Raw genomic sequence first — 14,855 nt, forward strand, 5'->3', positions numbered from 1 at the left:
TGTACAGGTATCAGAATGGAATTGCACAGTGACATCACGAAGAGGAAGTAGCTAGTTGTACATATTTTATAGACTGTACTTGGTATAATATTTGCCTATAATGTAAATGTTTCTAATTCAAAACCAGCTTTATTTTCAATGCACTGGAATCTTTTGTACTGTTAAATAACTGTGAAATAAAAAATATATTGATAATATGTCCCATTCTTTTTAAAATTTTAAGGTTGATATTTCCATTTGGCAAAAGAGGCAGGTGGGTAGGGAGAGTAGGCTCTGGTGAGCTAGAAATAAATATACATCTTAATAATGAAAAACAAATATATATATATATATATATATATCCCACATTAAACGAAAGGCCCTCTCATAAGGTTGTGAATGATTTATTTATTGACCTCTGGCTTCCTCTAGTGTCCTTTGTCTGTCATAGCCCAATACTGCAACCTGCAAGTTCCATGCATATGGGGAGAGAATACATTGATTAAATGGACTGCTCGTGGAAAAGGGGTGTTTTTTTTCTTTTTTCTCAACCAGACCTCTCTTAGTTTAGGACAGTCCTACTCACTGGCGATAGCAAGTGCAATTGCTCCACTATGATAACTAGAGGTGGCACATTGCTCCTCCATGATCGCATAATAGTATTAATACGTAGCTAGACAATAACATCATTGTATAGATGTACTGTAGGCCTCTGATCACGTAGTGGTTATATCTTCACCACAAATACAGCGACAGCGTGTTGCCTACATGCCAAGTAACATGAAAAAGGTTGACGAGAGTCAGTTGTATGTGCATTTTACCACATAAAGAAGTAGGGTAAGCCAGAGCCAATCTCTTCCAACAGTTCTGGTGCAAACTAACTCCAGCTGTTTGTTCTTGATAACTTGATAATCAAAGTCACAATAAGCAAAAGACAAAAAACATCGAGATACAAAATATATTTTCCAAGCTATATCTAGCCAAGAATGGAAGCAGGGGTTATGATTATGAACCACAAAAACATGCAGTCTAGTAGTGTTTGCTTCTGATGCTTTAATTCAGCCTGTGTTAGTTTCATTATGACATTTAAGGGTCCCACTCTTAGGGCCCGGTAGGCCAGAGAACTGTCTGCAAACACTTGGCCTTTAGACTACTTGGCAGTCATACTTGAAAGTATGTGAACCCTTTTGGATTAACCAGTTTTATTTATTTCAGAATTAAACATTTTTATATTTTCCTCTAAAATACATTTAATGATGAAGATGTGTCTGAAATGTGAGAAAAATAGGCTATTCCAATATGGTCAAGATATTTTTTATAATTACTCATATAGTTGAACTGTAGAATTAACAGTTATTGTCCCATAGTTAATACATTGGCGGGTTCATGTACAATGGTTGTTGAAACCCTAGAATGTCCAACGCCTCCCTCATTGTGTGTGTGTGTGTGTGTGTGTGTGTGTGTGTGTGTGTGTGTGTGTGTGTGTGTGTGTGTGTGTGTGCACAGTAGGTGCATGTGTTATCGATACATGGTTTTCACTTTTGGTTTTATGTTCCATGTGTCTGTTTTCATTTGGGTAGCTGTTTGTGTGTGTGTGTGTGTGTGTGTGTGTGTGTGTGTGTGTGTGTGTGTGTGTGTCTTACCAAACAGGAAATGGACGCTTCAGCCAACAATAAGCAGAGGGGTATACAGTATGTCAAACCACATACTGTAGCTGTTACAGTTTCAGTCAGTTTGTCAGCATGGATTTGGCACCAACCTGTATAATATCATGTGAGTACTTCATTTCAATCTTATTTTAGATTACTTTAGCCATTAAACTTAATTTAGCCGATGCAAAGCATAAGAGAATACTTATTCTTTGTTTCCACTCATTTTCATAAATGTATTTAATGACATAAATCCCATGGTTAGTGCTTGAGGGACAATTTTAGTGTTTTATCTGGAATTCCAGGTTGAAAATGGATAAACCACTGGTTCTGTGGTTAAAGCCTGGAGGTCTATGCGTATCATAAATGCTCACAGCTAAAATCCCCTCTCTTCCCTGCTGTGAATAGACCAAACTTTCTGCCAGTCTGTCAGGACCCATGGGGTTTAAAGCTTGGCATAATCCAGGGTTGGTTAACAAAGTTAGGAGACATAATTGAAGGCCAGATTCGATTGTAATTTTCTCCTTTGCAGCAGTGATTTAATCTATTAATATGTAATGATTTCTTTTTTACTATGAACGTGTGCTTGAGTGGCTGGAAAGGCTCTTTAAAATACAACGTATGATTATTATTACACACACACACACACACACACACACACACACACACACACACACACACACACACACACACACACACACACACACACACACAGTGTAACATCTGTTCTTCAATGCATCACCTTTTTGTCTTAGTTAGTTAGTTTAGTTAGTTTATTTATTTCGGTCATGATTTCTTTTTACAACAAAACATTTGAACATACAGTACATCTTGGTCAACATGATGACTATTAAATACTTTACTTATTTGACCACGTTCCCCCAGGGCTCTATACTTGGCCCCCTCCTTTTTGCCCTCTACACAAAATCACTTCACCCATAATAGACAATCTACAAGCTCTACAATGTAAAGGTGTTGCGTTGCGATGAGTTGTGAGCTTGTAGATCTATTTTTGCTGAATGTTTTGGCATTTATGATATGCCCAGAACATGGACACCAATAGGGTTCAAGTAGGTTCATGTGTGTTTGAGACTGGTACTTACAACCATTGTTTGTGGTCCTGTGTGAAAACTGGTAACCTCTATCCCAGTGGTTCTCAAAGTGGGGTCTGAGGACCCCCAGAGGTTCTTGAGGCGGTTGCCTGATTCTGGCCCTTTATGAAACTGGTAATGGTCAGGGATCCAGTCACCCAAAATTGCTAATTTGCTAAAAAGAATGACACATTGGCTGATGTCATAACCAAAGTTGATTACTATTGAAGTAAAGATAAAAAGAATGGAAAGAATGCTAAAACGGGTGTATGTTTTTGTATAATAAATGACTATAAATCATTTGGAAAGGTTTTGTGAGTGTATTTCTTAACTTGGTGTTGTTCACACATGTGTTCTGTGTATCTGGGATGCATTTATTGACAGCCTACTTTAAGAAATAAAAAAAAATGTTCACATCACTCAAAAAATAAAGGCTTCATTATACAAAAATGGCCAAAATAGTTTTTTTTTCACGATTTGTCCGCAGAGCAGGCCTCTCATTCAGTGGACCTTAATGACCAAATTAATAGAAAAAAAACACAAATAAAAAGTAGTTCAGGTTCAACCCATTTTCTTGAGCTTTTGGGCATGTCGATCCCTGACAATAACCTCTATCCATTGATTCTGGTCCTGTCTGCGTGGAGATACAAAGCTACTAGTCTGGTGTTGTGGATGAACTTCCAATAGATTGACACCCTCTGTCTTCTATTGGGCTTTACTGATGTTCATATCACTAAAAACACATGCATGTTTGTGCTCAGTCAACCTACCCTAAATAAAGGTTAATAAGACAATTTGAATTTTTGGATTAAGGGTTCAGCAGCCCCATTATGTGTGCGTGCGAGAGAGAGACAGAGAGAGAGACAGAGAGGGAGAGGGAAAGAGAGAGAGAGAAAGACAAAGACACGCAGAGACAGAGAGAAAGCATCAAGAGAGAAAATAAGATAAATAGGGCAGGTGATATGAGAAAGTGAGAAAGTGTGAGTTACAAGAAATAGAGAATTGAGCTTTGAGAAACAGGAAGTCTGAGGGGAAACAGTACCATGCAAACACACTTAGAAGGTAAGCAGGTGAACTGTAAAGATACAGTAAATTGGTCAATGAGGAAGTGCCCCCTGGTGCCTTGGTTTGGTTTATTGTCACATTTCTTCTGTGGACTGTAAAGTGGGGTGCAGGAGAATTAAATAGTTTCATATTTAACTATGATTAATGTACTTTGCCAAGTGAAAGATTATTCAAATGAATTACATAAAACAATAAATGAAATTAACCATAAAATGAAAATAACTATTGAACTGAAGCTAACGGAGGGCTGAAGTGATTAACTTTACATGAAATTGAATAGCCCTGGATTTGAAAAGATAATATATTGATTTAGATACTGTATAATGCCTGGGCATACATCTGGTTTCAGTGAATTTATGTATGAGTTTGTGGAGTAAAATGTTGCTAGGATCACAATGTGTGGCACTTGTTTTAAGGCGGCTCATACTGTATACACCATACATCTTGGAAGTAAGACAGACAGACTATTCAGTTGCAGCAGCAACAGCAGTAAGCTTGAAACAGGATAGGACTTTTATCTGTACTAAGAGTACAGAGATAAGTATGAGATTGAAAAATTAAAGGTTGTGTCCTTTATGTCAAGGCAGTCAGAGATGCACACAGACCAAGGAGATGTAGTTTGAATGGAAAATGTTGTCTTTGATAATGTCACAGACTCACAACTGAGGTACAAGCTTCTTAAGAAAATAAAAATGATGAGGTACCCAAGGTAGGGCGAGACTCAGCGTGGAGGCTTAGTCTCAGGAGCTGACGGCCATCATTGCTCTCCTCGGGGAGCAGTCAGTCTTCTCTGCTCCGTCACTGCCCCCCTGGATTCCCAGAGAAATAGAGGCAGAAGGAAGACGAGCGAGAAGCGAGGAAGAAGATGGGGTGGAATAGGGTGACAAATTTGAAAGCAATAAATAACAGAAATAGCCGAACTACAAGCGCAGTACTCATGGCCCATGTTTGGTCTGTAGTGAATCAGAACCAACAAGTCTGTTGAGAGATCGCAGGTGTACTTATACTGTGGTGATTGCAACAAGGATTAGCTGTGGTGAGTGGAGGCAGGTGTAGTGGATATGGGTGATTGTGAATAGGGAGTGGCTAGAGAACGGGGAGTGGCCGTGATAAGCAGAGGGTGGTCTCTACACATGAACATACGTTGAACACAACTACAATTTATATGAGAGAATGTCAGAAAACGGACAGAGCAGCCAAACTGCTGTGACAATTTAATAAAAAATGTTCTGCTTTGTGTGTCTCTCTCCGTCTCTCTACTCCATAACCCCCCCCCCCCCCCCCCCCCCCTCGCTCTCACCACAGTTCTGTATCTCCTCCTCTGCTGTGGACCTGCTCAAACAGATGGTGAGACATCTTCAGTGCACTACATAACATTACATATTATACAGTAACCATACACCACAGTGTATGCATTATGTGTGTGCATCAGCTGTTCAGCAACCTGACTGCCTGTAAAAGGAAACTGTTACTGAGACAGGTGGTGTGGGATTTGATGCGACAGTACGTTACATGGGCGGCCTGGCTTGTGTCCTGAATGTTTTTACTTTTAAAGTGATTGGTGTAAATGTTTTGAAGTTGTGGCTGCCGTCTTTTTTTGGCTGTTTTTGGCTGCCGTCTTTACAGTCTTTTGTTCTGAGCTCACAGGTTGCCCAACGACACCGTGACACAGCCTCTCAGAACACTGTCGGTATAGCGATTGGTGTTCTAAGGTTGTATCTCTCTCTCATCTCTGTCCTTTATTTATTTATCCCCCCTTCATGTCTCTGTCTCTCTTGTCTGTCTCTCTCTCCTCCTTCTTCTTCTCCTCCTTCTTCTTCTTCTTCTTCTTCTTCTTCTTCTTCTTCTTCTTCTTCTTCTTCTTCTTCTTCTTCTTCTTCTTCTTCTTCTTCTTCTTCTTCTTCTTCCACCAGTGTCTCTGAGAATCAGTCCGGAAAGATCTCAGTTCTTTCAATATGAGTCCGTCTCACTGAGCTGTGAAGAAGAAGGGCACTCTATGATGGGGTGGTCTGTGAAACGAGAGACCAGTGAGAAGGGGAATGGAACCTGCAACTATGAATGGGGAACCACTGAAGGTAAGTAGGGACAGACAGACAGACAGACAGACAGACAGACAGACAGACAGTGCTTGTAACTGAAATTCCTCTTTCTTTTCATTGTGATTCTGTGTAGGAGTGTCCTGTATCATGGTCCTGTATCGTTGGGACAATGGCGTCTATTGGTGTGAGTCCAAGTCAGGAGAACTCAGCCGGTCTATCAACATTATGATCTCTGGTACAATCTATATCATATCAATATAATCACTATATTGTAATAGGTATAGAGATAATTCACATATTATCATTGTTAACACAAATATAGGTTAATTCCCATTCAAGACAAGTCATGATGTCACACTTTGGCTATGCCAAGTGGTAGTGTGTTGCTGTGCTAACCTTGACAAGTCAAGTGGCATCTGTTTGCTTGATAAAGAATAATGTTTGAAGGTTGAAACATAAATGATTGATAACCTGGGATTATCTACCAGGTTATGTGACAGACAGGCTATTATTTTGTTTACTAGTTATTAATTCACAAAGACCAGGAGAATAAAGTATTTGATCAATACTTTAATCTAATAAATGCATGAACCTTACTGTCAATGATGAACTGTCCCAGTGAATGAAATTCAGTTCTCAATTTATTTAGAGTAGAACTGTTGTATAAAAGCAACATCACACTTGAGGTCATTCTGATATACTTTATATCAGCAATTATATTCCACACAATCACAGCTTTGTAGGTGAAATTATAAATATATACCTAGTATGTTATATATTTCTTTCACCCTATAGTAATTTAAGTACATGTGAATGATTTTAATTGGTTGATGACAACTTGTCATGTAGGTTGTGGAGCCACCCACCATCACATAAGTCATAAGTGCTGTTGGTTCTATAGATGTTCATAACTCAACCAGCTGTTGGTTCTAGATGGAGAAGTGATCCTGGAGACCCCTGTACTTCCCGTGATGGAGGGAAGTGATGTCACTCTGCGCTGCTGGTCCAAAGACAAGACTACTGGTAAACCATCCTCTGACCTGCCAGCTGATTTCTACAAAGATGGATCCCTCATCAGGACTGAGTCTACAGGACAGATGGCCATCCACAGTGTTTACAAGTCTGATGGAGGATTCTACAAGTGTAACATATCTGACCATGGAGAGTCACCAGAGAGCTGGATGGGTGTGAGAGGTGAGAAAGTCATGTAATGATGCAGAATAAATAAACCAATTACAGGACTAAGAGTTTAAAACCGGTGTTACATTACATTACATTACAGTCATTTAGTAGACGCTTTTATCCAAAGCGACTTACGATATGTGCATTCAACATAGGTAGGCAAGAAAACTACTAATCACCAGAAGTCTTAAGTGCATTCTCTTCTAAAACAAGCAACTAAGAGTATACCTAGCGCTAAATAAATAAATCCAGTCTGATTTGCAGTGGTATTTTGGCCGTACTCTGGGCCGAAATGTAAATATCTGCAGAGAAGGAATTGAATTGTTTTGACATTTGAAAGAGATTCACAGCTGTCAAAATGTGTGATTAAGAGGCATACGTATGTGTCTCAATCTGCTTCAGACCCTCCCGCCTCCTCTCTGCCTCCATATGTCTACCCTATGTGGGCTGGAGTCTCCATCTTTCTGCTGATTCTGGGGCTGTGCGTCTGGAAGAAATGCAGAGGTACGTCAATGATGTTCACACACACAACCATTTAGAGAAACTGTAAGATTCTCAAGGGTGTGATGTACCTGTTCTTTGATATTTATGAGACAAGCACCTATGTAAAAAGAAAGAAACACACTGGCTTTATTCTTCCCCTCCATCTGTCTGTGATTTTGTCCAGAGCATAACTATATATCCAACTTAGCATGTACAGTAAATCTATGGGAAGGTGGTGTGTCATGTTATCTGCCATTAATCTAAGTCAATCTAAATATATTAACTTATCGCCATCAATCAATCAATCAATCTGCAGGCTGTAGGACAGACAGACACAGAGAAGATGTGCGTGTGAAGCAGGAAGCTAAACACAGCAAGAGGAGAGGTAGAGTAACTCAGCATCACATCACTGCTGAATACGCCTATGATGGATTACATCTAGATTATAATCACTGAACAACTGTCCAGTACACATACTGGATACTATGGCATAGCAATTTAAAGGTTTAAAGATTGATGGTTCTTGTTTTCTTTATTGACAGATCCAGATGTCAGGTAAGTACAGTATTAGCTCTCTGTCTGTTCATCAACATGCCAGCAGTACAGTACCCGTTTCGTACTTAATTTCTGCTGAATATATATTTACATTTTCAGACTCATTCAGTCTCAGGGAATCAATCGGGGCTCATCTGCAGACGGGAGGACCAATCAAAGAGGGGCTCTTGAAGATACATACTGCTCACTGCAGCACGGTCAGTTTTTGAGCACATTAATTTTAACAAGTTTAATGACAACTGGTTCTAATTGGAGTAATTAAATACAGTAATTAATTTAGAACTTTGGAAGTACATTCAAGTCTGTCCGTTTTGTGTTTGGTTTTCCTAATTTGCAGAATAATCAACTACTTTGAAACTAAGTTTGAAATAACAACGATAAGCACCACAATAATGCTAATTTGTTTACCTTTAGGCAATGCAAACGTCTATGGCGTAATCAGGCACTCTGATGACTAGGCAAATGGTACAGTAGCCTATACTGTATACTTTTTATACCACCACCTGATCCTCACGCTTTCTCATGATGGAGAAACGTACAAAAAAAAATAAACCTGTGTGTTTTTATTTGGTTCAAGCATTTATACTACAATCTTTCTTTTATTCACAGTTCTATGTTGTGCCAGGTAAGTACACTATTACTCTGTCTATTCATCAACATGACAGCAAGACTCCAGCTTGTTTTATATTTTATATTAGTTTTATGGTGTAAATGCTTTCAAATGGTTCAAAGAATTATGCCTGGTGCACTCTGCCCCAAGCCTGGTCCCTTTTGGAGGTCGTCACCTCAGATGCTTAGTGCCTGCTTCACACAACCACAACATTACCATTCTGCTGGTTGTTGTATAGCTTTAGATTTTTGCTCAATGGATCTGTAAGAGGCGAGACGTCTACAAGAGGGTCTGTCTGTCTGTCTGTTGGTCTTTTTGTCCGGCGCTAATCTCGCAAATGCTGGACCGATCCAGCACCACATTTCTTGCACATTATGGGCTTCTGTCTTATTGTTTGAGCCAGACCCAAACTGCCTAAAGCTAATGACTTTTAATGAGGCCCACCTTTTTTCTTTTTAAAACAAATTTTAAAGATATTTTTTGGTGGGTTTTCTGCCTTTATTTACAGTGTACTGTGGAGATGGACAGGAAACAGGGAGAGAGAGATGGGGAGAGGCATGCAGCAAAGGTCGTCGGGAACGGGACTCGAACCTGCAATGCGCAAAACTAGAGCCCTATATGTCCTGTTATCCTGTTATTATAGAGCTTTTCAACAGTTTATTGTTGTTATAGGAGACATGTGGAAACCCTGGCTAACATGCAGTTAGTTAATTACACATGTAAGGATTATGATCAAAGTTATAATTGAAACAACCTGAGCTGATAGACAACCTCATTGACAGTGTTTGTATTCTACTCAACTAAGACTCATTTAAGTTTTTGAACAAATGTTTTGCTTTCAAGAAAATGTTGTGCAATGTTCTCAGAGAACATACAGTAGATGGCACCAAATATAGCCTACATAAGATGACCACTGGATGTCAGTATTGAGCTTTGACTTACCCCCCAGAATCACTATTTTCACTAGTTTGGGTCCCGGGCAAATGTCTACTTTCTCTTTTGGGTCTTGAGCTAAAAAGGTTTGGGAACTACTGCTCTAGTGGCTGATACAAAGACCTTTACTGTATGAAAGTCTGAACCCAAACTACTTGCATGACAAAATACATTCATGTGTATTGGAAACATTAGTGCACTTGACAGCATGGTTTTGGACAATGTAATTAACGTGAAATACATGTTTAATGTATTTGAATATTTAGAATTCATATTACAAATTCTTGCTAGCATATAATACACTATACACAACTGTATACACAATTGAGGATTTAGATTTCACAAAGCGCTTGAGGTGCAGGGATTGCTTTTTTTTCTCAGCTCGAGACACAAAAGAGAATTTTACAAGAAAGTGAAAATAATAGATCTACAGACTGTAGATCTGCTATTTTCACTAATTAATATCTTTGAAAATCTGGATTTTTTGTTAAATAGCAATAAAAGAAAGAGTGATTTTACAGCCGCAAAACATTTAAGGCCGTCTGAAAGCCAGACGGACATAAACGTTTTGTGGCAAGCATATTGTTTAGATGCATCTTGAATATATTTACTGTGCACAGATTGTATTATGAGCATAGTAGTTTTACATAGTATATTTTGTTATTATTAAAAGTGATCAAAAACAGGGTTTTTAGTCAGAAATAGAATGTGTTGTCCCTTCACCCCCATGTAGACAGTACTCAAGTCAAGTTTTCCTTGTGACATACTGCATCTTAGGGCTAAAGATTTACAAATACGTACTGTAATTTGATGTAATATAATAAATGTATAAGGTGCTATAAAGTAACATGTTATTCAGGGGTGCCGTGGATGAAAAGGTTATTTGGGTGTCCTGAGCTAAAAAACATTTGAAAACCACTGGTCTAAATGTATTTTCTAGAGCAATTCCTTTTAATGTGTTGCATGGTCTCATTGAAGCCAATTATGTATTTTCCACCACAGGGGTACAGTTTTCAATTAACAATGTAATTTCTCCAGATCTTCCGCTGTGGTCACCAGAGATTCAGGCACTGCAAGTAATGAAAGGAAAGCACACGTCAGTGATCATCCATGCCAACCATGTGAACAGACATGCAATCGTACCAGGAGAGCATTGTGGGACACTTTTAAGAGCCTTTCTTTTTTTGTTTCATACCTTTTTTAAAAGATCTTGTCTTCTTTATGAAATACGTGATCACTGCTGAAAGCACAATTCCACCTACAAGTCCCACCACTATGACTACAAACATAACAAAATGAGGAACAGCTGTATGTTGAGAGTGAATGGGAGGCTGGTCCTGGGAGTTATCACCTGAAAGACAAACAACACGGACAGAGTTGTTATACTGAGTTATAATTTATGAACACAGTCAAAGTCCCAGCCATAGAAACACTGCTTTGTTCTCAAGTGGAATGCAACAGTAAGGATTATTAGCTTACACACCACTGTACAGCAGTACAGCAGTTATTTATGGGTTCTCAAAGGTAAATATGTCTGACTATGAGCTATAGATGTTTGAAACGCCACTTGGTGGGTACAGAAATAAATGTTCAGGGCAGAATGTTCTTCTGTCCACTGTCCAGCACCTGAAGGTTTATCGGGGCGGCAGTGGCTCAGGAGGTAAAGTGGCCACTTGCGAACAGGAAGGTTCCCAGTTTGATCCGGGGCTCCCCCAGAGTTAGTTTTGAAGTACCCCAATTTGAAAATATATGCCAGGGGGGATCCCCAATTCCCCATGTACAGTAAGAGAAGATTTTTACAGGGTGGTTCTCTAGCAGTGATTCTCAGCCGTTTTACTTTCAAGGACCCTTACTTTGATAAGCAATCCTAGTGTTCATTTAGAGTGTACACACATGGAACCAAATGGACCCCGCAAATGGTCCATTTGGTTCCATGTGTACACTCTCAGAGTTAAAGACCCGCAAGAGTCCATTTGGTTAACTATCAATGATTTCGCCATGAACCCCCTCAAGGACCCCTCAATGACCCCTGGGGATCCCCGGACCCCACTTTGAGAACCAGTGCACTAGATGACCCAGCACGCCCCTATCCACGCTGTTCTGTGATCCAATCACGCTGATTAAAACACAGTATGAGAGACAGAGAAAAGTCTCACCTTGAATTTGTCTTTCAGGTTGTTTTCGATCTGCATTCATCTGTATTTGCTTCTCCACTTGTCCACTTTCAGCCAATGTCTGTGTTGAGGTATCTATAAAAGTCATCATATAGAATTCAAGCTTTGTTATTATGAAGTATTTAAGACGGCACATTTTGTTTCTAGAGCCTGTAGTAGAAGACAATCTCAGCTTTTCAAGTAGGTTCATGTCCAGTCAACTGTTAAGATGTGAGGTAACAGGCCCAATGTTGTATTTTAGGTTGCATTATTATAATGATGTAATCTGCCATGTATGAAGCTTGGGTGTTTTAGTTGGTCATTTGCTTGATCATTGTTTGTGAATTGTCGGTTCATTGTCTATGTCAAATGAAGTGTCCTGTAAGTACATATGGGCTGGGCTTCCTTGGAAGCATGACACTTAAATAAAGAAAAATCTATCATTCAATCATGTATTGAAAAAAAAATGCTTTCTATCTTTGTATAAAATGGCACAGAAATGTTCATGCCATTTTCCAGTTGAATGGATGGGATTCAGACCAAAACCTAGAACTGACACACCAACAATAGAACTGACTCACCAACAATAAACTGACTCACCAACAATAAACTGACTCACCAACAATAAGCTGCACAACAGCTTCCTTCATGTGACTCCTCAGTTTGGGAATGAAGAGTCTGTATTGTCCAGCGTCTGACGACCTCACCCTGAAGAGTTTCAGGGAGACATTTCCGTTTTCCAACTTGTCCGCAAACAGCGACGTCCTTCCACTGTAAGACGGATCCTTCATGTCCAGAACCTCTCGGCCGTCTCGCCGGAGGTGAACATGGTTCCTGTTCTGATACGGTGGGCCTGGCTTCGTCCACTCCACTGTCATGCGGACGATGCTGAACCGAGGCTCCAGTCGACAGGGTAGAAGGACATCTTGTCCTTCTGTTGCAAAGATGATCTTAGAGGGACACACAACTTGAGGCTCTGCTATGGAAAACACAAACATTGATTTATTTGTTTCACACTCAACTTTTGTTGCAGTTTATCTGCTTCTGCCCAGTGCATGATGTATGTACAGAACAGAACAGAATTATGTGCAGCCAGTGGTGTAAAGTAATAAGTACATTTACTCTATTACCTCACAGGCAAATATTGTGTTTTTACTCCACTACAATAATATGAAAACTTTAGTTACTAGTTATTTTGTAGATTTTTATTATTATTTCAAAACATACATTTACCACAATACGTCGTGATGCGACGCATAGTGAGCTTGTAGATCTGCTATTTTCAAAAGATCTTTATACATTTTGAACTTGTGAAATGGGACACACAAATCTGCACACTTTATGTATATTTTGATGCCAATACTTTTGTACAGTACATTTTTAATACAGGACTTTTACTTGTAACAGAGCAAATCTACATTGCAGTAGTGAGTACTTCTTCTGGGCATGTCATAATAGACAAACATTCAGCAAAAATAGCTATATTACAAGCTCGTAGCTCAGCTATTTTTGGCAAATAGATTTGGTGAAGAGGGAAAAAAGGAGGCCCCAATTGTAGACCCTTGGGCATCCCTGTCAACAAGGGTTTGTGTTGAATAATACAATTTGTGGGGGCAGCGGGGTCACAAACATGCAAACACAAATTACACATACATCATATAATGAAACAAACAGAAAGTTCATGTTTATACTGTGGTGTTCTGTTAGTAATGGAAGCAGGCAACAGATTAGAAAGTTAATACATATATGATATAAGGTTTTTACCTACCAGTAAGTGAAGCAGGCAGCAGTGTGAGCAGATACATTAGACTGCAGCATAAGCGATGATAAAAACAACATGCTGTGTGATCCATAACAGCCTCTGGATGAGTAAAGCAGTGAAAACCTGCTGTTGGTATAAAGGTAACTGTGAGGCTGTGCAGTCTATTTAGAAGCTGTCTTTAAGAACCATCACTCCCTTCCCTCTTTCAAAACACTACACTCCTCTAAAAGATTTTTTTCTATTGACACAGCAACAATGAGTGTGGGAGGATACGGTTAGCCTACTCCTGTGATAGGCTGCGTCTTAGACAGAGATGCAGAGCAGGTTTCAAAACATTTTTGTTTGGCATCTAATAGGTGCTGTCTACTGTAGTGTGTGCACTGATTAATTATCTTGGAGTTTAGCCAGAAAGTTTTTTCCTTCTTAGAAAATGTTGAAGACTTACAAAAACACGGGGAAGTGAGATCAAGAGATAATAAAGTTGGAGTCATGCCAGACACTTACAGTAACTGTATGTAAATAAAGCTTTCTTTCAAATTAATCATTAACAAGTGACAAGAATATATTTTAGACTTTTATTTCAGACTCAAGGTCCATATCAAAGACAAAAACAACAACACAACAATACAAAGTGCACATTCACAGTGATTAAAAAAACATGCAGACTCTCGTTCCAGTGTTTATAAAACACATGCATGCATGCAGGCGTGCAGGCTTGCGTGCATGTGTGCATGTGATTGTGTTTGGGTGCATGAAAGGGTTAGTGCATTTATAAGGACACCGCTCATAAAAGCTCAATGAGCGTTAGTCAAAATGTAACCTTGAACATTAACCTTAACATTTAAGTACAGTAAATCTGATGAAATACAGTTAACACTTGCTATGCATCCCATATCTATAAAGCATTATAAACATAGGCCTACTTATAATGCAGTATAATCTGCTTCTATCCCACATTCACAATTTTGTTGTTCTTTAACCACTTTCAAACTTGTGTCACCTATTTTGGATTTGACATTGCTTTATTCAACCTTTAATTAAAGTGCAAGCGATCCCTTGCACCAGTGTCCCTAATATCCAGACATTAAGAAACAAAAGACAATTAGTAAATAACAAGAAGTGACACGTAATTACAAATATACTAAATGAGAGATAAAACGAAATAGTATAATAGTTGTTGTATAATATAATATGTTGTATAATTGTATAATAGTATACAATATAAGTGACATTTGCTGTAGAGAAAACGTTTTGTGTGTTGGCACAATGATTCTCAACCTGTGGGTCTTGATTTAGGGAGATGATTAGCTTAATGTGCAACATTGTTTTCTCAATCAACAACTAGAAAAAGTGC

The 14,855-nt window shown here is 39.0% G+C and overlaps 2 protein-coding genes across 3 annotated transcripts; one reads left to right on the forward strand and one right to left on the reverse strand.

Moving 5' to 3' along the window:
* Nucleotides 1-1,701: 1,701 nt before the first annotated feature.
* LOC311035546 (Fc receptor-like protein 5) lies at nt 1,702-9,663 on the forward strand. The gene is made up of 9 exons (XM_084043821.1): nt 1,702-1,752; nt 5,090-5,131; nt 5,698-5,859; nt 5,957-6,058; nt 6,757-7,017; nt 7,408-7,509; nt 7,805-7,873; nt 8,031-8,240; nt 8,458-9,663. Exons 1-8 carry the CDS (start codon nt 1,722-1,724, stop codon nt 8,045-8,047), a joined length of 786 nt encoding a protein of 261 aa, XP_083899947.1. The 5' UTR covers nt 1,702-1,721; the 3' UTR covers nt 8,048-8,240; nt 8,458-9,663.
* A 150-nt stretch (nt 9,664-9,813) lies between these two features.
* LOC311035547 (myelin-oligodendrocyte glycoprotein-like) lies at nt 9,814-13,742 on the reverse strand. Of its 2 annotated transcripts, none has more exons than XM_084043823.1 (5): nt 13,508-13,742; nt 12,359-12,715; nt 11,743-11,835; nt 10,782-10,937; nt 9,814-10,656 (listed from the first exon to the last, which is right to left on the reverse strand). In XM_084043823.1, exons 1-5 carry the CDS (start codon nt 13,590-13,592, stop codon nt 10,604-10,606), a joined length of 744 nt encoding a protein of 247 aa, XP_083899949.1. In that variant the 5' UTR covers nt 13,593-13,742; the 3' UTR covers nt 9,814-10,603. The 2 variants fall into 2 exon arrangements, with proteins under 2 accessions (XP_083899949.1, XP_083899948.1); XM_084043822.1 differs by having other exon boundaries at nt 12,359-12,718.
* Between the last annotated feature and the right edge of the window lie 1,113 nt (nt 13,743-14,855).

This window comes from Gymnoscopelus microlampas, assembly GCF_963454915.1.
Source record: "Gymnoscopelus microlampas genome assembly, chromosome: 19".
Lineage (NCBI taxonomy): Eukaryota > Metazoa > Chordata > Actinopteri > Myctophiformes > Myctophidae > Gymnoscopelus > Gymnoscopelus microlampas.

Bases quoted from the DNA above. Each gene is read 5' to 3' on its own strand.
- LOC311035546 (XM_084043821.1), top strand. From the start codon at position 1,722: ATGGATTTGGCACCAACCTGTATAATATCAT. The intron at 6,059-6,756 runs GTACAATCTATA...TGTTGGTTCTAG, and splicing joins TATCAACATTATGATCTCTG to ATGGAGAAGTGATCCTGGAG. The intron at 7,510-7,804 runs GTACGTCAATGA...ATCAATCTGCAG, and splicing joins CGTCTGGAAGAAATGCAGAG to GCTGTAGGACAGACAGACAC.
- LOC311035547 (XM_084043822.1), bottom strand. From the start codon at position 13,592: ATGGATCACACAGCATGTTGTTTTTATCATCGCTTATGCTGCAGTCTA. The intron at 10,938-11,742 runs GTGAGACTTTTC...TTTGTCTTTCAG, and splicing joins ACCTGAAAGACAAATTCAAG to GTGATAACTCCCAGGACCAG. The intron at 10,657-10,781 runs GTATGAAACAAA...CATTACTTGCAG, and splicing joins GACAAGATCTTTTAAAAAAG to TGCCTGAATCTCTGGTGACC.